This window comes from Hyperolius riggenbachi, chromosome 9, assembly GCF_040937935.1.
Source record: "Hyperolius riggenbachi isolate aHypRig1 chromosome 9, aHypRig1.pri, whole genome shotgun sequence".
NCBI lineage: Eukaryota > Metazoa > Chordata > Amphibia > Anura > Hyperoliidae > Hyperolius > Hyperolius riggenbachi.
This window is the reverse complement of record NC_090654.1, coordinates 29,912,732-29,934,592: the sequence shown is the minus strand read 5'-3', so window position 1 is coordinate 29,934,592 and position 21,861 is coordinate 29,912,732. Positions and strand designations below refer to the sequence as shown.

The window sequence follows — 21,861 nt, the reverse complement described above, 5'->3', positions numbered from 1 at the left end:
GGTCCCTGCTGACGTCACTCAGTTAGACTGAGTCCGAATGAGCCGTGTACCGGGGGTTTACTGCGGCTGAAGGGAGGCACTGAGGAGGACGGCGAGGGATACATCTGAGCTTATGGGGCTGGAGGAAGCCCCGGGTAAGTAAAAAAAACAGCAGTATGACTCAGCTCTGAGGAACACACTAGGCAGAATGGCATATGTGTTTTCCATAGCACACAGTGGAAAATGCATATGCGATTCTGCCTAGTGTGTTCCTACCCTTAATAATGCCAGTTCAGCCTGGATTTATCTAATGTTCTCACTACTCATCCTTGCACAACTTGTTCTGTATGTTGTGGAGTGAGGGTTGAAAACCTTTGCCACCTAAGAGCAGACAGGTTTTTTTTTAAAGAATCCGGGTTATTAGATTCCTTACATTCTTCAGTGTTCTTCACAGTTCTCCAATTCTAGTAAGTGAAGACAACAGTGTTCTTTACTGAGCATCACTTGGCTCTTTAGGCTGGCTATGACATTGCGATGTCTACCTCTTGTGGTCTATAGCAGGTTTTGCACTAAATTAGTTATGGATAATATTCAGTTCTAACTTGTTGCTACAAATCACCGAACATTCATGGTGGAATTGGAACATCTTCACAGAAGCATCTCTTTTTCATTTAATTTATGCAACCTGAAGTATGACCTAAGCTGAAACTAGGAAGACTTCATAACTCTATGACCTGTATCAATGTCTTCTGATTTTATTCACACGGGTTCATTTGAAGACACAGGTCCTCAAGGAGACTGTCATTTTGTGACCTCGTTAACATTTTTTTTTTAATAGGGCCACTTTGTGGGCCGATGTAAGCATGAGTCTTATTACTTTGTAGAGCAATACTAACATCGCCCATTCTCTTGACTCATCAAGTGGTTTCATGTCATAAGCCACTTGCTATAAAATAACAGTCCAGCCCCAATAATGTTTTGCTGAGTAAATCTCCACGACACTGAAAAACTACCACCACTTAAAAATGTAACATTTAAGTGGCCTGATGATGCTAGAGACCCCGGGATCTTTTTTCTAAACCTTCTTATCCAAGCAAGAGATTGCTTGTAAAACAGTTTATCAAAATTGAAATGAAAAAGAATTTGTAATCCTACGGTTCATAGGGGGAAAGATGTGATCCTTTCAGATAAATCTCTATGGTGCCTGTAAAAAATACAAATACCTCACGTGGGGAGGGGGAGCGGTATAGTTAACAGGCGCTCCGAAGTGCCATATGTTAAAAAAAATAAAGGAAAGAAACTGAATTCACATGTAAAATGATCTTGAAATGCACTGATGCAACAAATGCCATAAAGTCTTGAAAGATGGTGCAGGCTATACAAGTGTGATGCAACCCACGGCAACCAGGTCCTAATTGTCATTTTTAGTGCAGTTTAAAAAGGAAGGAAGCATTGGATTGGTTAATCTGGGTTACAGAACCTCTGTTCATCAAGCACCATATCGTGAATTACCAAGGAAAGGAGTCATTTGAGAGAAAGTCAAACCTATCAATGAGGTGCCAAACTTTGAGTCCATAAGCCCGCTTAACTAAAGTCTTCTTGAGCTAGACAACAGTGGAGAACCTCTGTGATTTGCCAAATCTGATCTGGTTTTCTTAAAAAAAGAAAATGTTTGCTGTTACCGGTTTAAGTGGCTTAAGTTTGCAAATCTCATCTCGGTCATCAGTGAAAGAGTTGATAAAGTTTGTGAACCACAGTTTGAGTGATTGCAGGAATTTGCACAAACTTCTTTTTTAATAAATCCAGGCCACCATGCAGTCATTCTCATTGAGGGTGGTGCACGTGGCTGCAGTAGGTCAAACTCAAATGGACCTTCTGGCAATTCTGGCTCTGCTCTGAACTGAACTGAGGGTTAAAAACTTCTGCCACCTAACAGTTGAGAATTGTAAATAAATTTTCCATCTTCATGTGCATCTGATTTTGTTGGATCTTTTAGGTTCTCCAACGTTTTCCAACTTGTAAGAACATTAGTAGTTCAGACTTCTTATTAACCTTACACCTCTGTGTGCATCTCATTCACAGATAGCAAGTACCCACATGGTTGAGAGACCCATTTTGCAGTATTTCTGAGAATGCAGCCTATCCATTCGTTGGAGAACAGTGACATCACTGACAATGTAACCGACTGTTTCTATAAATTGTGCCGATTTAGCAAAGTTATGGCATATCCAAAGAAAAATAAGGTGGCTACAACTAAAGCCTTTTTCTGTCCTACAAATCGTCTCATCACGATTATCAAACAACTTGAAGAAGTTGAACAACTTTTGTCAAGTAAAAGATGTGCAAACGACAAGGCGTTATCACTTATAAGAGGCGACCAACGACTGATAAGCAGCTCAAGTCAATCTAACTGTTGGATTGACTTGAGCTGCATGTTATCAGTCGTTGGTAACTTCTTATCAGTGGTAATCCCTTGTCGTTTGTACATCTTTTACTTGACAAAAGTTGTCCAACTTCTTCAAGTTGTTTGATAATCGTGCATTTAAAAGACTTTTGTTGAGCGTGTGTACGAGCCTTTAGGCATTTATAGAGACACTTCATCCAACTTTCCAGCTAACTGATACTACTATGAAGATAAGCTTGGCTGAAGGTGTGTCCCGTCTCCAAACCCTCTTGGCAACTATGACAATTTTACTTGACAAATGTTGTCCAATTTCTTCAAGTTGTTTGATAATTGTACATTTAAAGAAAAAACTTTTGTTGAGCGTGTGTATGTAGCTTTAGAATCTCCTTCACTACTGCAGTATAATCTCGTTATAGTAAACTCCAAAAGACCAGGAAAAGTGTTTTACTATATCATAAGTTTATTATAGAAGAAATTGTCCTAGAAATTGCCCAGCATGCCCTGGTACATTCTCTGCTGCAAAGGAGCAACGCTTTCCTCCCATTGTAGGTACAGTTCAAGCACTTGCACATTTGGTGGACTACTAGGGTAAGTATACCTTAGGGCTGCCTAGCCAGGCTGGACATACTGCTAGTACAGTATCCAGGGCTCCTTAAAGATTGCAGCTGTCACTGAATAGAGGCAGCCACTCGCTTCCTGTGGGTGGCTCCAATACCTACATGGGCGGGACTTGCAGCACAGCCTGAAGAGTGCAGCCGACCATGGGTTTCATACTGACATATGACGCATGCACCGCCCACTGTTTACTATATCCAGAGTCAGCGTCACGTAGGGGCGAAAAAACATGTTTACTATAACAGAAGTTTTATTACATCCGGGTTTACTATACCAGGCGTTGCTCCCACAGATTTATAATGGAGATTGGGCGGGTGCTGGAGAGGTAATTTACTATACCCGAATGTTTACTATAGTGCGATTATACTGTAATTAAGTGAGGAGGTTACTCTGTAGGAGCTGTGAAAGGTCTTTTTGAATGGAAAAATTGACCAGTTCAGCGGATGTATTTTTCTTTGGATATCTCTGAGGATGCAGCAACCATTGCAATCCCTAGAAATCAGTGACACGACTGAGAACACAGCCTGTTCATTTCCTAGACACCAGTGACATCATTGAGAAAGGGCTTATTCTTTTCTAAGAGACCAGTGACATCACTGAAAATTCAGCCTATCCACTCCCTATTCATCACTGACACTGCTGCCACTGTAGCCTATGCATTCAATAGAAACTAGAGGCTTGACAAGAATGCTGCCCATCTATTCAGTAGAGTCTATTGACATCACCAAAGCACAATGGATGGCATTATTTAGTTCGATATTTACGGTTTAGTGGTTCGAGAGCCTCCTGATGTTAATAGGGTTTAGCTGAAACAGTGCTTCTCATTGCAAAACGAGTCCCTCAACTTCTATTTCACAACAGGTTACCTGTACGTGAAGTAAAAGTAACTAGGAGCCCCAATTGCCCGTCCCCTGAAGCACACAGCTTACACCATAAAGTGACAGGTGTGTCAAATACTGACCCTTTGTTTTCCTGATATTCCACTCCTCACATTCAAATTTTAAAATCTGAGGGAGTCCAGATTTGCATATGACCACTGACCTACCACGCTCCAACCAGTAATTGATCACTAAAGGTGCCAGGTGATGTATGGGCAGGTTGAATCTCTATCTGATCGAAGAGAGATCTGTTGCCTGTCCGAAATTTTCCAGCATGTCATATTGATGCTTTTGACCTACTGTATCTCACCCTGAAAATCGATGGAATCATCAACTGAGTGGACATGTTTTGACACTGATCTTCATCTGATTTGATAAAATTATTGAATAGGATGGTTGATCAGGCTGTAAAACTGGGAGATTTATGGCCACCTTAATGGCCACAGTGAACAGCTCTATAGGCTGGTGAGGTGGAAACAGCTGGTGGCTGCAGAAAATAGTTAGTATAGGACACCTGTACTGGGGAGAAGCAGTCAGTGCTCCTAGTCAATCTTAGCTTGGTTTCACTCAGGAATCAACTCAAAACAGACGTTCTTAGCAGTATGGCTGTGCAGTAAAATTTGGTTAGTTTCAAACATCGAACTAAGCAACTTCTTAATGGCTTCAATAGAGAAATACATTTTCATTTCACATCATACGCGATGCCAAAATGCATAAGATCATGGCAATTCTCTACCATAAAGCAAAACCGCCCGAGTGAGAAGGCTCTGCTTAAAACAGTGGCCCATGGGTCACACCATGGTCCACTCCACAGACCTGGAGCTTATCAAGGGGCATGAATACAAAAACAGCTCTTTCAGCTTGGACCTAAACACTTGGTTGTTTTGCTCAATGCTAGATTATCCTTAAACAAAAAAATAAAGTGAGACTGATTTACAAAGATGGCACAGATTAAACTGAAAAAATAGCGAAGAGTTCACCCATAAAACTTGAATTTTTATTTCATTTAAGGCAGGGGTCTCAAACTCGCAGCCCGCGGGCCATTTGCGGCCCTCGATACAATATTTTGTGGCCACCGGCAAAAGCTTCCTTATAGTTCGCTTCAGTGCTCCCAAGTAATCCGCCGCATATCAAGGGCTGCAGAGCCCCCAAATCGCCCGGGGGGCAATCCGCCGGCATTTCCTGGAAGGGGCAGAGCTTTCAGCTTCAGCTCTGCCCCTCCTGATGTCAATCGCCGCACGGATCGCCGCCTCTCCCCGGGGTGGGCAGAGGCGGCGATGCGCTGCGATTGACGTCAGGAGGGGCAGAGCTGAGGCTGAAAGCTCTGCCCCTTCCAGGAAATGCCGGCGGATTGCCCCTTGGGCGATTTGGGGGCTCTGCAGCCCTCGTTTTGTGGCGGGGACACGGCGGATTACTTGTAATGGGAGCACTGAAGCGAACTATAACTGGCGGGGATGCCAGTTGGTTGGTTATGCTGCTTATTGTAAAATCCCTTATGCGGCCCAGCCTCATCCTGACTTTGCCTCCTGCGGCCCCCAGGTAAATTGAGTTTGAGACCCCTGATTTAAGGGGTGAAACCTCTCTGATTTGTTTAGGACACACCTGCAATTTCGCTCCAGTTCTTTTAGTATCCAGCTTTGTATATCACCTCAAATCAAGTTTCTATAATGTTTAACATACCGCTCAGGTTTTTGTAGACTCTTAAGTAACCGTGACTGTAGTGGGAAGCCAACCAACTTGAAAAGGGGGTTACTGTCCCACCCTAGAGAATGACCCACAACCAGAAAATTGCAAGACAACCTTTAAAAAAACACCTCCAGAATCCACAACATTGATTGTTCAAAAGTGCCTTTCTCTTGAAATGTAGAAACCACTGGAGGACGTTTGGAAACAATTTGTGGTTGGCCAACTCTGAACATGTAGTTGGCTATGAATAAGCAACCTTTACAAAGAGTTGTAAGACTGATAGTAAATTGTAAATTCTTCAGTGCAGCAAATACATTCCTACTGAAGACTTTCAAAATAAAGACCTTAGAAGCTTTGAGAGCGGAATTAAATAATTCAACCAAACTCTTGACCCTGTAGACTCATGCAATCAAAAAGTCCCATCTCGAGCCTATCCTGTCCTTTGAGACCTGACTAAGCAGTTCCCCATGACCGACCTGAAATATTATTTCCATTAGGTCCCTTTTTTTGTCATAAAGTAAAATTGCTACATTTGATTCAAATAAAAAAAAAACAAAAACGAAAATACTGCTAATTCATAATAAGCTATAAAGAGTGCTACATAAGATTAAAACCATACATTTTCAAAAGAAAAATATATAAAAATGCTGAGATACTTCTTTTTTTTAAATATATGGGTCAACTTTTTTTTTCCTATCATACTCCATGATATCCCAAAGAATATTTTTTACTTTTTTTTTATTGGGGGGAGATATTTTCCTCCACATTCAAATGCATTAAATGCAAGCGATGATGATTTTGATGGGAAGTGTCTTTCACTGGTCCAATGTGAAGAGGAAGCCTGTCCCAATGTCCCAAGTTGTAACAAAGGACAGGGTCTCTGTTAAAATGGAACACATCACCACTGGATGATGGCACAAGGAGAATTTTTGGAATCTTCGGCTATATTAGTTTATGATTAAAAAAAAAAATATTGTGGGACTCCTATTTTTGAATCAATGCCATAATATAGTATCGTTCTAGCCCCAAAGTACTGAGGAATACAAAAATTTAGGGCTGTGTCATCCAGGAAGCACCAAATTTTGGAATAAACCAACCCTACTTTAAACTGGAAAGGGCTGAAAAAAATATTTGTTGAGATGAGAGCAACATGACAGGGCAGTCTTTGTATCATAACCCCCCTGGTTAAAGTGCTGCCCTGTTAATTTGATCCAAAGAGTAGTAGGAGACCCTAACACATCAAGTGGTCTTAAAAATCAAAGGCTGGAGATTAAACATGGCACCCTCTAAAAACAATTGTTTTTTTTTTCCAGCAAGTAAAACTTTGGTCCAACATTTTCTGCATTTTCATTGAAATGTTCTGTCTGGTCCAGTTACTAGGAAGAAAATAGCTTTTTTATAGCATTATTTTTTTTCTTTGCATTCACGTGAAAAAGTCCTGTGGACACAAGTGGAAGCGGTCCTCTGTTTTCTATCACGTTAGTTGCTCTCCCGTCTAACATTTTTTATTTACTATTTTTGTTATGATGACCTTAGACACCCGACAGATACAGCGGCAGTTGTCTGAGATAGGGAGGACCAGAATTATTGGTGCCTCAGATTCAGTGCACAGTAAAACCAAAGTCAATTTTTTCTTTTCTTTTTTTTTTTCTAGAAAAAAACAAACAAAAAACAAGACCTCCATGCATATAAAGTCCTGATAGTTGTGTTTTTGTTTTTAGTTATAATTCTTTCTTTTGTGGTGCTAAAATCTGATCCTGTTAAGAGTTATTTTATTGATAGTAGAATAAAAAATAATAATAAAAAACAAAAACAAAAAACAGCAAATGACAGTAAAATTGCAAATGGTAGATTGAGCTGCATTTTTGTTGAGAGTGAGGTATTTGTTGTGTCCTCATGTTGCAGGTTCCCAGAGTTTTGATAAGTACAGTTTAATGTTTTTTTTTGTTTTTTGAATTTTTTTTTGTTATTTTTGCTAGAAATGATAAACAGATTCCTGTAGTCAGGCAGAGAGAAAAAGGCATCATTGGTGCAGGTGGAGGGGCCTGCATCTGCCTACATTTTCAACCTGGCTAAAAGTAACCCTGAGTGCCCAAAAACTCTTTTGCCAATAATCCTTGATTTAGTCCCTCTGCAAATGCTGCCTGCTTCTTCTTCTTAGCGGAAAACAAGAACAGCACACAAGAAAAACGTGACCTTTGACCACAGTAGGCGATTTTATCCAGGAAATTCTGATGTGGTAGAGGTCAGATTCTACTTTCTAGGTGCACATGATCCTTCTTTGACAAGAGGTCAGGAAAATTCTTGCTTGATCAAATAACAGTATTGGGGAACTTTCAAGGTTTGGACAGCGTCAAAAAATCACTCCTCTCTCTGATCACTTCTGTTCTCATTATCCGCTCAAAATCCACCTTTTTGTTTTTGTATTCTTGTACATTTTTTTTTCCACAACCCAAAAGTGTCATTTAAAGGAATACCTGCTCTGGAAATATTCTGTAAAAAAATAAAAACAAAAAAGAAAAAGAACAAAAAACAAAAATAAATACACGTATATCTGGTACTGAAAGATTGGTGTCTTTTGGGCACCAGCAACCCAGAAAAATAGCTGTAATTTGTGGTAAGGGTGGCGTAAGTTCTGTTTGTAACCAGTAAACATATCTGTCCACATTCTCATTGAAAAAAGTTCCTGGTTGGCGATAAGAACTGACAAAAGTTTAAAATATTGGTTGTTGACCTTAATGCACCACAAGTCCTGCACCCTTTGCCACCTGTAACCCCTAAATGTCTTTTAAGAAAATATTCTGATAGCTTGAGTGGCAGACGCATGGCATACCGGGCACTCAGGCTCATTGCGCTCACATATACGGACAGCGCACTCCATGCAGAATAGGTTGTGTCCACAGGGGACCAGTGCAGCTGTGACCTCACTTTCAAAGCAGACCATACACTCCCGACTTCCTGAAACAGAGGTCCGAGTGGCATTGATCTTGGTGAAGCCTTGAAGGGCTTCTCCTTGGCTCCTTCTTGGCAAACTAGTAAGGCTGGAATCAGGGGACCGTTGCGTAGAGTTAGTCTGGATCGTACCGCTGCTCCCGGAACGTTGTTGCTTAGTGAAGATACTCGGTGTTGGGCTGTTGTTCTCTTGACCGGCCCACATGGGACCTCCGGTTTCTGCGACATTGTAATATACCTCTTGCTTGTAGTTTGGAAAGAGATATCCGTAGTTGAACTCATTCTGGTCGTTAAGTCTTGGCGTTTCATAAACGGGTTCAGTCGGACAGTCTCCAATGCAGCCGAGACTGTTCTGCCGAAAGGTGGAAAGTGGTTTGCATCCAGCCGCTGTGTTATGCACTCTCCAGCTCTCTGGGTATCGATTTTCCATGCCAGAGTCTGGGCTACTGGATAAAAAATCGTTCTCGTTGTTGTACTCGAGGATTTTGCCAGTGCGTACCGCAATATGTGTCTCTATTTCCTCCCGTGCACGTTCCACGTTTCCTGGTGCCCCCGTGATCTCAAACACAGGGTCTCTGTCACGGCTTGGGGTGATAATGTAAGTATTTGTTTGTTGCTGAATCCGTTTAATAGTAGCACCTTTGGGTCCTACCACCAGGCCCACTACTCTATATGGAACTCTCACGCGGATAGTCACTTGGCCAGGCAAAGTCGGGGCGCTGCCAAACGCAGTGCCGGCTTTATTTCGGGAAGCCCTTATCATGGAGAAGTGTTCTGCGGCAGAAATGATCTCCCGTCTCGCCATGGCCACGTCCTCTCGTCGTCCGGTCACCATGAATACTGGCTCTTCTCCCCGGACCGGCGTTTTGATATATGTGTTGGTTTTGGCCCTTAGCGCTTTAATTTTGCATCCTGAAAAAAACAACAACAAAACACAAAACCGAGAATTAGAAAAACATAAAGGGATAAGCTGTAACATCAAAAAGACTATAAATGTTTAATACTAAAGATAACAACAGTCAACCACGAACATCACTTATTTCGAGGACAAGTCAGCCATAAAATCGAATTCCATTTACCCACTGCTCTGTTTATTATGCAGTCTGCAACCTGACCCTGCATTGCAAGCATTCCAATATAATATAATGTTTCTGCTGAAATCAAACTTATCTCAGTCAGCCTGGCTCTATTTGGTACATTGTCAAGGAGAGGGGAAGCATGTTATCTCCCCTCCCACATTCCTGCTTCTCACTGATTGGCTGAGGGCAGTTCAGTGCGACACAAGGCCTCTCAGCAGAAGCTGCTGAAATATCTAAAAATATTGTAAAATTTAAAATATGTGCAAACATATACAAATAAGAAGTACGTTTTTTTCCAGAGTAAAATGAGCCATAAATTACTTTTCTCCTATGTTGCTGTCACTTACAGTAGGTAGTAGAAATCTGACAGAAGTGACAGGTTTTGGACTAGTCCATCACTTCATAGGGGGATTCTCGGGGATTTATTTATTTTCAAAAGCACTTAGTGAATGGCAGTTGTTCTGTCCAACTGCCCAAAAAAACTGTGTGGCGAGCAGGGTAGCTGGCCAGCATCATTGTTTAAATCCTTTTTAGGGAATATCTTTATAAAGAATAAAAGCTTTACTGAGAATCCCCTATGAAGAGATGGACTAGTCCAAAACATGTCACTTCTGTCAGATTTCTACTGCCTACTGTAAGTGACAGCAACATAGGAGAAAAGTAATTTATGGCTCATTTTACAATGGAAAAAAAAAACATACTTCTTATTTGTATATATGTTTGCACATCTTTGAAATTTTAATTTTTTTTTGCCATAGCACCCCTTTGAGGTGGAATTGAAACGGACATCTAAATGAAGATGAAACAAAGTAAGCGTTAGATTAGAGTGGCCAGGACAGCACCAGGGATCCGTTAAACAAGCTTACGTAACGCCAGATATCACGAGGGGTAGATTAGAGAAGACCGTGCGTAATCGGGGCAGATTAGTCAAAACAGACACAACAAGAGGTCTATTAGACAAAACAAGGTATAACGGGATCTCTCAGCTGGTGGCGTCTGCGAAATCACCACAATCAAGACATGAAAAGACAAATGAGACAAGAATACGCAAAGTGAGGTACAGATGGGGGCCTCGTTCACATCATATGCATTTGGACGCGCGTATGATGTGCTGAAAACGCAGGAACGGCAGAAGGGCATAGACAGCCCTTCTACCGTTAACATCTACTGCGCTGCGCAGCAGTACAATGCGCTAGGAAGCACTTGTGTACTGCTGCCTGCATTTTGCCCGCAAGCGCAGAGCTGATCCCATCACTGTCAATGGATGTGATCAGCAGCGGGCAGTGGCGCAGATGGCGTGCGATCATATGCGTTGCGTTCGGATAGCACAGCTATCTGCGCTAGCTAGATGTGAACGAGGCCTAAAGGGCCACAATCCCAAACAATTTTAGAATTTAAGATACAAAAAACACAAACAAATAAGAAGTACGTTTCTTCCAGAGTAAAATGAACCATAAATAACTTTTATCCTACGTTGCTGTCACTTACAGAAGTTACGAGAAACCTGACAGAACTACTCCATTTGACTAGTCCATCTCTTCATGGGGTATTCTTTACAAAAGCCCTCCCCGGAAAGTGTTTTTTTTTTTAAGGGATGAAACGAATGCCAGAAAATCTTGCTGTTTGAATCTCTCAGGATTGATGGACTGTATCTGTGACCACCAAGCCAAAATCAGAGCACAGCTGGCCTTGTGTTTGATGGACAATAAAACGGCCTGTAGTGACTGTTGGGTAAATAAGTAAAGTGCTCCTAAAGATAACGGTATGCTGGGTATTAAATAATGGAGAATCTGGTATCGTAAAGAAACTTTCTATTTTGTCTACGATAAAATCTTCAGCTTACAGAGAGGGTTTAAGCTAAGTACTACCCACCAGAAGACTGCGGAAGATGGATCGGGGAGATACGTAGCGGTGAATGATTCGATGAATGATCGTTTCCGGATCCATCTTCTGCAATCGAACGTTAGTACAAGCAACAGGTGCGGACGTGTCGTTGGACAAAACGCAGTAATTAGCACGATTGGACCCGTCATGGTGGTCGTTCAAAGCGAATGATTCTAGCACGCAATAAGCCGTCGTTATAGGACTACTGTTGGGGGGGGGGAAGAGTTGAACTTACCTGGGGTGTCCAATGGTCCCCGGCAGACGTCCTGTGCCCGGGCAGCCACTCACAAATGCTCCCTCCGGTTCACTTCTGGAATTTAGGACTTTAAAGTCGGAAAACCACTGCGCCTGTGTGACTGTGTCCTTGCTCCCGCTGCCGTCAGACCGTACTCGGCTTGCGCAGTACGCTCCTGGTGACGTCAGCGGGAGCGAGGACAAGGCTGAACAGGTGCAGTGGTTTTCTTACTTTAAAGTCGGAAATTCCAGAACCGGAGCATCAGTGAGTGTCTGCGCGGGCACAGGATGTCTGCGGGGGACCATTAGAAGCCCCAGGTAGGTTAAACTCTTTTTTTCCCCGACCCCCCTACAGTATTCCTTTAAACATCGTTGAACAAACTTTTGTTAAATGATGTTGCGTGATATCGCAAAAGATCGTTCAACGTGAAACACTGTCCGGGTAAAAAAACGTTTGGTGTGTACATAGCTTTATGGTTTTGCCTCCTTTGGACAGGGACGGATCTAGACCAAGTTGCCCCAAGTTGCGCCTGGGGCAAGGTCAGGTTTTGGCGCCTAAACTGCCATTTCCCACCCACATTTTGCCGCCTTTTTAAGAATTCAACAAACTGCGCCTGGGGCAAGAGACCCGCTTGCCCCCCCCTAGATCCGTCCCTGCCTTTGGATTAAGTCTGTCAGAAACCACCTGACAGCCACGGGGATCCTGGAGACCTTCCTCCGCACCTCCTTTCTAACTACATGTTGCCAGACTTGATAAGTATACTGGTTCTTATGCTGTTCTACCGTGTTGTGAAGAAATAAAGTTGTGACATTTTCTATTGGCAAGTTGACATGTTGCTCCCCGATGCTTTTCTCCATTGAATATTCAGTTTCTACGCATGATTGTGTTTTTCTCTATAGGTCAATAGTTTTTCTTATTTAAGCCCTACCTGGAAGGTAAGTGGTTAACATATACCGTAGGTGTATTCGAGGACTCGGCCTATGGGGGAGCTATTAATCTCCTATCACCCCCTCCCCTCGCACAGAACCCAGCCTAGGTCTCTTGCAGAGCAAACAAAGCTCTTATTGTTGGGTCTCCACTCTCTAGGAAATGAAGGCTGCTTTAATAATCTTCTAAAAGCCTCAAGATTTTTATTGTAAGGGTGGTCACCATTCTCCCGGTCCCCCCTTAGCCATTAACAGAGTTGAGGGGGAAAAATTGGAGGTGGGAGGGAGCCAGAGAACTTGTCCCCATACCTATATAAAGTCAGGCTCATAAAGTCACCTCTCAAACAGCGCATTCATAACCCCCAGAAAATAATGAGACAGTCCAGTGCATGTCGGTTTCACGCGGGGGTAAACAGAACCGCCATTAAGCGCCGCAACCGCTCATAGTCTGCAGAGGGGCTCAAAATATTCCAGTGTAACCGCACATTTGAAAGCTACCCCAAGCCACTTCTATAAATAGGGCAGCCAAGCCAAGAATATATTTGCAGTTTAGTGCAATGGCCCAACCGTCAAAATATACCCCCCCATTATTTTTTTTTTAAAATCTTCCTTAAAGAGGAACTCCAGCCTAAACATACATACTGTCATTAAGTTACATTAGTTATGTTAATTAAAATAGATAGGTAATATAATCTCTTACCCACAATGTTTTAAAACAACAGGCAAATGTTTGATTTCATGAGGGCAGCCATCTTTTTGGTTAAAAGGAGGTGACAGGGAGCATGAGACACAGTTCCAACTGTCCTGTGTGCTGAGCACCTCTCCCAGTTGCTAGGCAATGTGAATAACAACATAGGAAATCTCAGCATGCTCTGCACAGCATCAGGAGAAAAAAGCCCGGGCTTTTTTTTCTTTGATGGGTGGAGCTTAGCTAAAAACGCAGCTAAAAATGATGCTTTGGTAAAAAAAACAAAAAAAGTTCTGATGTTGTGAAACTGTTAAAGAAAAAACCAAGCCTTTTTAGTTCTGCTGAGTAGATTTTTAGTCCGGAGGTTCACCTTAAGGAGGAACTTTAGCGAGAAGGGGAATAAAATAAATCAATACATTGCAAAGTGAGAAGTTGAAAAATAAAAGAGAGATCAAGAAATGTTTGATATTCACCATGTACTTTGTTCACAATCAGCCTGCAAGTCATCATCTTTAGGCCCTGTTCACACAAGAGCGTTTTGCCGACGATTTTGGCAAAACAACCAAACGCTAGCGCCTTTGAAAGCGCTAGTGTAATAAAACCCTACGGGCCCGTTCTTACTTGGGCGATTTGCGGTAATCGCCGACGATTAACGCAAATCGCCAAATGCAAACGCGTGGCCTGCAGCATTTTCAGGCGATCGCGTTTCAGTGCTATAGAAGCGCTAAACGCAATCGCGGGTAAATCGCTGCAGTGTCCAGTGATTTTTCCGCTGGAAATTGCAGGAAAAATTACTCCCGCAAAACGCAGGGGGTTTTGCGCTGTTAAAACCACTTAACGACCGCCTAACGCCTATAGGCGGCGGCTGGTCGTTAGTGGTTTTACATGGATTCGAGCGGCCTTTCCATGTCAGTTCACGGAGGGTACCTCCGTGAACAGTCTGCAAGCCGTCGATTGTGGCTCACAGGCTAAATGTAAACACGCGGGGAAGTAATCCCAGCTTTTTACATCATACGGCGCTGCTGCGCAGCAGCGCCGTAAAGGAGATCGGCGATCCCCGGCCTCTGATTGGCCGGGGATCGCCAGCATCTGATAGGCTGAAGCCTATCAGAGGCGGCTCAGGACGGATATCCGTCCTGCGCCGCCGAGGGGAAGGATGGAAGGTAGAGGGAAGGCGGAAATCGCTGCGGAGGGGGGCTTTGATGAGCCTCCCCGCTACCCACAAGTAGCCGGCGGCGATCAGACCCCCCAGCAGGACTTCCCCCTAGTGGGGAAAAAAGGGGGGGGGGGGGGAAGTCTGGTCGCCCTGGCTGCAACAGGATCTGTGCTGTGGGCTGGAGAGCCCACGCAGCACAGATCCTTCAGAATTGGCCCGGTCCTTAACCACTTTCCCCACCACTACAGTATATTTACGTCAGCTGTGGCACCCTCCAAGCCACAGCCACGTAGATATACTGACCTCCTTGCAGCCCTGCTGTGCACGATCGGGTGCGCTTCAGAGCGCACCCTCCGGCACTGTCAGCTGCAACTGTCACTGTCAGCTGCAGTACTAAAACATGTTCCCTTTTGGCCAATTAGTCCACCCCCCTCCCATGAACGATCGCTGCAGTAGTGAACTGCAGCGATCCTTCATCTGTCCCCCTCGGCGCACAAATAGTAAAAAGAAAAATCAACCAGAAAGCAGCCTCACTCACCTTACCTCGTTCCTGCGACTATCCTGAAGCCCGAGCCTCCGATTCCTGCTCTGCAGTCAGCCGCATATTGCCGGAAACCTGGGTCCCGGCTTGATGACGTCATCAAGCCGGGACCCGGGTTACCGGCAATATGCCGCTGACTGCAGAGCGGAGAACAGAGGATCGGGCTTCAGGATAGTCGCAGGATTGAAGTAAGGTGAGTGAGGCTGCTTGCTGTGGGATTTTTTTACGATTTCTGCACGGAGGGGGCTGCCCTTATGGGGGGGGGGGGGGGGGGGCATCTGGCTATCGATCCTGGGGGGGGGCAGAATATGTAAAAGGGGGTGTTCATGTTTGCTGGGGGGCATCTAATTGACTAAGGGGAGGGGGTGATTTACTAATTTGGTGCATCTGGGCACCTGGGGGGGGGGGCAATAATCATATACTGGGGGCACATTTGGCTATAATGGGGGGCAGTACTAATCCTGGGGGTACATCTGGCCATAATGGGGGTAATTCTGATCCGGGGACACATATGGCTATAAAGAGGGGCACTATGTCTGGGGGTGCGTCTGTCAATCTATTCTGGGGCTGGCAAACGCAGGGGACATATGTGGCTATGCTAGGGGGCTAATATTGGGGACACATCTGGCTATACTGGAGGAGGCGGTGATACTGGGGACACATCTGGATATCTATACTGGGGCAACTTTAACTGGCGGCACAGTTTTTATGTCAATCGCACTTTTTATTTCCAAATAGAAATTGGTCAAAATGTAGAAATAATGCATTTTTAAAAAATATTCCCACTTTGTCCCATTAAAATGCATAGAAAGGAACATTTTACTTCGTACCAAATACCCCCCAATGAAAGCTTAGTTTGTCTTGAAAAAAACGATATATAGATCATTTAAGTGGCACGAGTACAGATGAAGTTATTGCTGATTAAAATGGGACACCGCTAAAGCGTCAAAACGGCTCTGGTCAATAAGGGGAAAACAAGGTCTGGATGCGAAGTGGTTAAGTGTGAATAGGGCCTCACTACTGGCAAACATGAAAACTACACAGCACCAATTTCCATTATCTATAACTATACCCTCATATGCTAAAAGGTGTTTTTTATATATACACATATGCACAGAGAGAGCTACTTGTTGCTTGGCAGTTGGAAACGACTTATTTCCCACAATGCAACAAGGCCCATCGACAAGAGACTGGTAGGACCTAGGTCCTGACATCACACTGTGGGAGGGGTTTTACCACAATATTGGCCATACAGATCCTCCTGATGGTCTAACTGAGGAAAGGTAAAGCCTTGGTTACAGTGCCTCTATAATAGTATTTCACTATGAGCCTAACATAGCTTGTATCAGCAACAGATGTACACTATATTAATGCTGCAATAGTCACCATCTTGGATTTTTCAGTGTATAGGTCAGAGCCAGATCATCCACAAAGCAACATAGGCAGATGCCTTGGGCCGGGTAGGTGTCCAGGAGCCCGTCTGCCACCTTTTCTGACCCCCATTCCCCATCTTACCGTACCAAAGAAGCCAGGCAACCAGCAGGAGGCGATACATTTAGTATCTTGTCTAGGCCAGATTTCAGATTAAAGAGAACCTGTAACCAAGAATTGAACTTCATCCCAATCAGTAGCTGATCTTTTCCTTTTCTCAAACGGATCATCAGGGGGGGGTCTGTATGGCTAACATTGTGGTGTAACCCCTCCCAGTGTGATGTCAGGGCCATGGTTCTGACATCACACTGTGGGAGCCTTGTTGCATTGTGGGAAATAACAGCTGTTTACAGCTGTTCCCAACTGCCAAAAAAGCAAGCAGCATCTCCTTCCAGTGACATCACCTGCTAGCAGTAAAAATGTCACCATGTGATAAATGTCAGAATATAAATCATGGAGAGGAAAGATTTTACATCTGACTAAATCATTTATACATAATTATTGTAAAAATGAAGCACTTTTTATTGCATTATTTTCACCGGAGTTCCTCGTTAAGCCTTCTCTGGGTACAGTAGAATCTCTTTATAGTAAACTCCGAGGGACCAGGAAAAGTAGTTTACTATATCAGAATTGGTCATACATTGTATATTTATGCAGATACATTTCAGGGACCTGGGGACTGAGTTTTTTATATCCAGAAGTTTACTATATCAGAGTTTATTATAATGAGATTCTACTGTATAGGTGACTATGCCATAATTCACACAATTCTCATATTTAATGCAGAAGTTCCTAGAGGAATTTCCTAAAAACTCAGAAAACGAGAGGTCTGTGCAGAAGGCATAGAGCTGCCAGCAGAGTGGGAGTGTCTTCCTCAGCACAGAGCCATCAACTGACCACGCCCACCTCCTGTGGGTGGAGTCAGCTTTGTGTTCACAGGAAAAAAAGTGCCTACTGCCTCTCAGCTCCTCCCCTCATGTGCAAGATAATGGATAGGGGAGGAGTTGGACACTGTACAGACTGCTGTTTAGTTCAACCAAGCATCATCTAACTTTGGCACAGGAACAGAGCCAGCCAGAAACCTGAATTAATTTCTAGAGGGTACTTTCATTGGAGAACTGTTGAAACAGCAACCAATCACGTAACCAGAACTTTCCTAAGAGGTTACCTGGTGGGTCGACTAAACCTACTAGTGCCAAATACTGAGCAAAAATTAAAGTAAAATAAAGGGTCTTCAGGATAGGAACTCTCAATCCTTCTTTACTGCAGTAACAGTTGTCATTTGAACTCAGCGATGCATCCACAATAGCCCTAGTTCATTAAGTCCTACTCTATCACGGCATTTTGAGTACGACTCGTTAGATCGGGAGAAGGTTAGTTATTTTAGCACTAGTTTGACTTCTCAAGCCACCGGCAAGCAGACATATCGGGCCGCATACTGGGAGCTTTACTGTACTATTTGCTATTAGGTCCCGTTTCCACTGTGGCTAAAGGTATTTGGATGCGCGACGCAGAGAAATGTAGCATGGCTTCTGATTTTTTTCCAAGCATGTGAATCGGACGGCAGCTTTTTGATTGCGAAAGGCAGCGTTTTCTGTAAAATTCACTCCAGTGGAAGTGGGCCCTAATAGTGATCTCTCAATCCTGAGTCCAAAACTGTCTTCATCTGGTTGCCCTGCTAGCTAATGTCCAGTTCCAGCAATACAATATAACTAATGCCCTCCGAACTAAAAAGAGACAAAGAGCACACGTTCAGGGCCTGTTCTCACCTGAGCGGGAATCGCGCGATTCCTGCTCACGGCAAAGCGCTAGCGGTTTTGCAAAAACCGCTACACACTGTAGCGAGTGGCAGTGTTCTCACTGCCGCGGTTAGCGATAAACGCAACCGTGCTGCATGCAGCGGTTTGCCGGCGACAAGGGGAGGAGGCATGTCCTGCATAGCTTGGCTAACAGAGTACAGGAAGTAGTCCATGCGCAATGGCGGTCACAAGATTTTTAAACATTAAATACAGTAAGGCCCCATTTACACTTAATCAGTTGCTCTCAGTTATAACTGAAAGGACAACTGATTTTCAAAGTAATGCCCATGTTTTCCTCTGGCACAGTTCACACTTAAAGAGGAACTCCAGTGAAAATAATGTAATAAAAAAGTGCTTCATTTTTACAATAATTATGTATAAATGATTTAGTCAGCGTTTGCCCATTGTAAAATCTTTTAAATCCCTGACATTTATTACATGGTGACATTTTTACTGCTGGCAGGTGATGTAGCTGCTGCATGCTTTATTGCCAGCTGGAAACAGCTGTAAACAGCTATTTCCCACAATGCAACAAGGTTCACAGACAGGAAACTGCCAGGAGTACCACGGGCCTCAGTTTATTGTACCACGGTCCTCAGTTTCAGTGTTTGCCCATTGTAAAATCTTTTAAATCCCTGATTTACATTCTGACATTTATTACATGGTGACATTTTTACTGCTGGCAGGTGATGCAGCTGCTGCATGCTTTTTTGCCAGTTGGAAACAGCTGTAAACAGCTATTTCCCACAATGCTACAAGGTTCACAGACAGGAAACTGCCAGGAGTACCACGGCCCTCAGAGTTTCTTGTGGGAGGGGTTTCACCACAATATCAGTCATACAGCGCCCCCTGATGGTCTGTTTGTGAAAAGGAATAGATTTCTTATGTAAAAGGGGGTATCAGCTACTGATTGGGATAAAGTTCAATTCTTGGTCGGAGTTTCTCTTTAACGCGTTTAACTGAAATCTTTTTTCACAATGCACTGCTATGGAGAAGAAAAAAAAATGCATAACAACTGATTAAGTGTAAATGGGGCCTTGGGATGCACATTTTTTGCCTGGGTGGGAGGAGGAGGAAGTAATGCAGAGAGTTGATTAGCCATAATCCTTGACTTTCGCACCACAAGATGCTACGCGATTGTGTTTGGAATTGCAAGTGTGAAATGCCTTAACACTGCAGGGTGGCCTATTGAGCGCGCACTTAGCGGCTGTAGCTTTGAGTCTTACAGGAGAAAAGGGCTTTAAAAATGTTAGCATTATTATTATTTTAATTGGCAAGGTAGTAAAAGCTTAAAAAAAAAAAACTAAAAACTGTGTCTCAACAGTAAAGATGGGATCTCACTTCCTGTTGTCAGTAACATAATACTTGGACCAGCAGTTAGGAAGTGATATCTTTTCATAATGAATCTATAGAGCAATAAAAATCTCTAAAATGTTAAATTTAAAAGAAACCTGTAAGGAGGTGAAAAAAAAAAAGTCACTTACCTGGGGCTTCTACCGGCCCCCTGCAGACGTCCTGTGGCCAAGCCAGGACAAACCGATCCTGTGGTCCTCTGCCACGGCTCAGTTTCATTACTGCCGACTCACAAGACGACGGCCACTGCGCCTGCACAGCCCTGGCTGCAGGCGTCCTCACAGTACGAGAACATTGTACTGCGCCTGCGCAGGACGCTCCCGGAGCGAGCAAGCAGGAGTGAGGATGCAACACTGCCAGGGCCGCACAGGCACAGTGGCCCGCCGACTGAGAAAACTAAACTGAGCTGCGGCGGGGGACTGGAGGATCGTTTTGTCCTGGCGCAGGCTGGTAGAAGCCCCAACTTTTTTTTTCCTCCTTACAGGTTTCTTTTAAGGTTAGTGTGAGGGTTCAATAAATGTGAGAGTTAGGGTTAGTGTAAAAGTTAGAAAATATTATACAGTATTTGAAAAAGGATTTTATCATAAATTCTTCTTAAGGCCTTGTTCACATTTGTTGGGCTGTTTTTGAGGCGTCTTTTTTTCCGATTCCTGGCGCTTGGGTGGGAGATTCGTTTTTGTGCTTAGCGGTTTTCTAAGCGCTTTCTTCAAGCGGTTTTGTAATTCACTCCCTGATGCAAGTCAGGAAGTGAACTCTTGTATTTATTCTTAAATTCGCGAACACAATCACTGCACAAAGCGATTTTGTGAGCGTTTTGCATTTCTCCTATACCTTCCATTGAGGCATAATCGCCTCAAAAATGGTACTGGCACCGCTTAATTGAACGGACAACACACGACCCGCGCTGATATGAACCTTCTCATAGACATTCATTGCCCATGCGGTCGGGGGGGGGGTGCTTTTTTAAAAACGCACGCGGTGCAGTGTGAACAAGCCCGGGTGCATACTTATCCCTGCATTTTTCAGCCGCGTTTTGTATTGGCGATTGTACGTTTTGTAATCGTTTGCATCCAATTCTCCTTTTATTTGTTCACGGTTTTGATGTGAATTTTAGCATTCCATGAATTTATATGTAATGGACTTGGAATGTAAACATTTTCATCGACTTGCATTGTCTGTGATTCGCATGTCAGTTCCCCACAAAAAAGCATACGTCTAGGCCCGTTTTTTTTTCTGGAGGAAATTCTGTTGCGAACGTTTATATGCACAAGTGCGATGCCGTTCACTTGCGCGGGATGTGCAGCGAACGCGAATTCGGAAAAACGCAATTCGCATACGATTTCTGTCATGTGTGTAGGAGGCCTAAAGGGTACCTGAAGTGAATTTTAAAGAAAAATTTGGATACTTACCTCAGTAGCGGAAAGCCTTAGCGTGGTCTAGAGCAGGCATGGGCAAACTCGGCCCTCCAGCTGTTAAGGAACTACCAGTCCCACAATGCATTGCAGGAGTCTGACAGCCACAGTCAGGACTCATAAAGGCAAATGCATTGTGGGACTTGTAGTTCTGTAACAGCAGGACCGAGTTTGCCCATGCCTGGTCTAGAGCAAGAATGTTAAACTGAATCGCGCAAGGGGCCAACACAGTCTAAGTCGTGGGCCAAATTGTTTAGTAAGATTTAACATTTATTAAACAATCTCAAACTAAGTGATATTACCAGGGCTGTGGAGTCGGTACAAAAATCATCAGACTCCAACTCCGACTCCTCCGTTTATGAAACCTCCGACTCCAACTCCAGGTACCCAAAATTGCTCCTCTGCGCTACTCCACTATGTGGGGAGATTGGAAGGGGGGGGAGGTGTGTGTGATTTATCATTTGTCAGTAACTGGGGGGGGGGGGGGGGGGGGGCATGCTAATTTTGCAGGGGGGGGGGGGGGATGTCTTATGGTTTATTGCTGCGCCCCGGATCAATCTGACGATGTTTTAGTGAGAAACTCTGTCACCACTTTGTTCCTCTGGATGGGAAGGCAGTGCGCTGTCTTTCTCTTGCTGATTACAATGATGAACTTTGGAAGCTTTCCGAGGGCCACCTAAAATGGCAAGGAGGGCCCCCTTCGGCTGTGGGCCTTGTGTTTGACACCTGTGGTCAGGTTTCCTGGACCTTCCAACAGCTCACTGTCCCAGCATAGGGTCCCTTTATAACTAGTCGAATCAGGACAGGGCAAATAGGTTTCGTCTGCCCTTGAGCGTGGCGTTG

At 43.9% G+C, this 21,861-nt stretch overlaps 1 protein-coding gene across 1 annotated transcript in view; it reads right to left on the bottom strand.

The window, feature by feature from the left end:
• Positions 1 to 7,354: 7,354 nt before the first annotated feature.
• MEX3A (mex-3 RNA binding family member A) overlaps positions 7,355 to 21,861 on the bottom strand; it is a 54,178-nt gene continuing 39,671 nt past the window's right edge. The window contains exon 2 of the mRNA XM_068252312.1: positions 7,355 to 9,426. Coding sequence (XP_068108413.1) covers positions 8,351 to 9,426 — 1,076 coding nt within the window. The 3' untranslated portion in view covers positions 7,355 to 8,350. The remainder of the gene's footprint in view (positions 9,427 to 21,861) is intronic.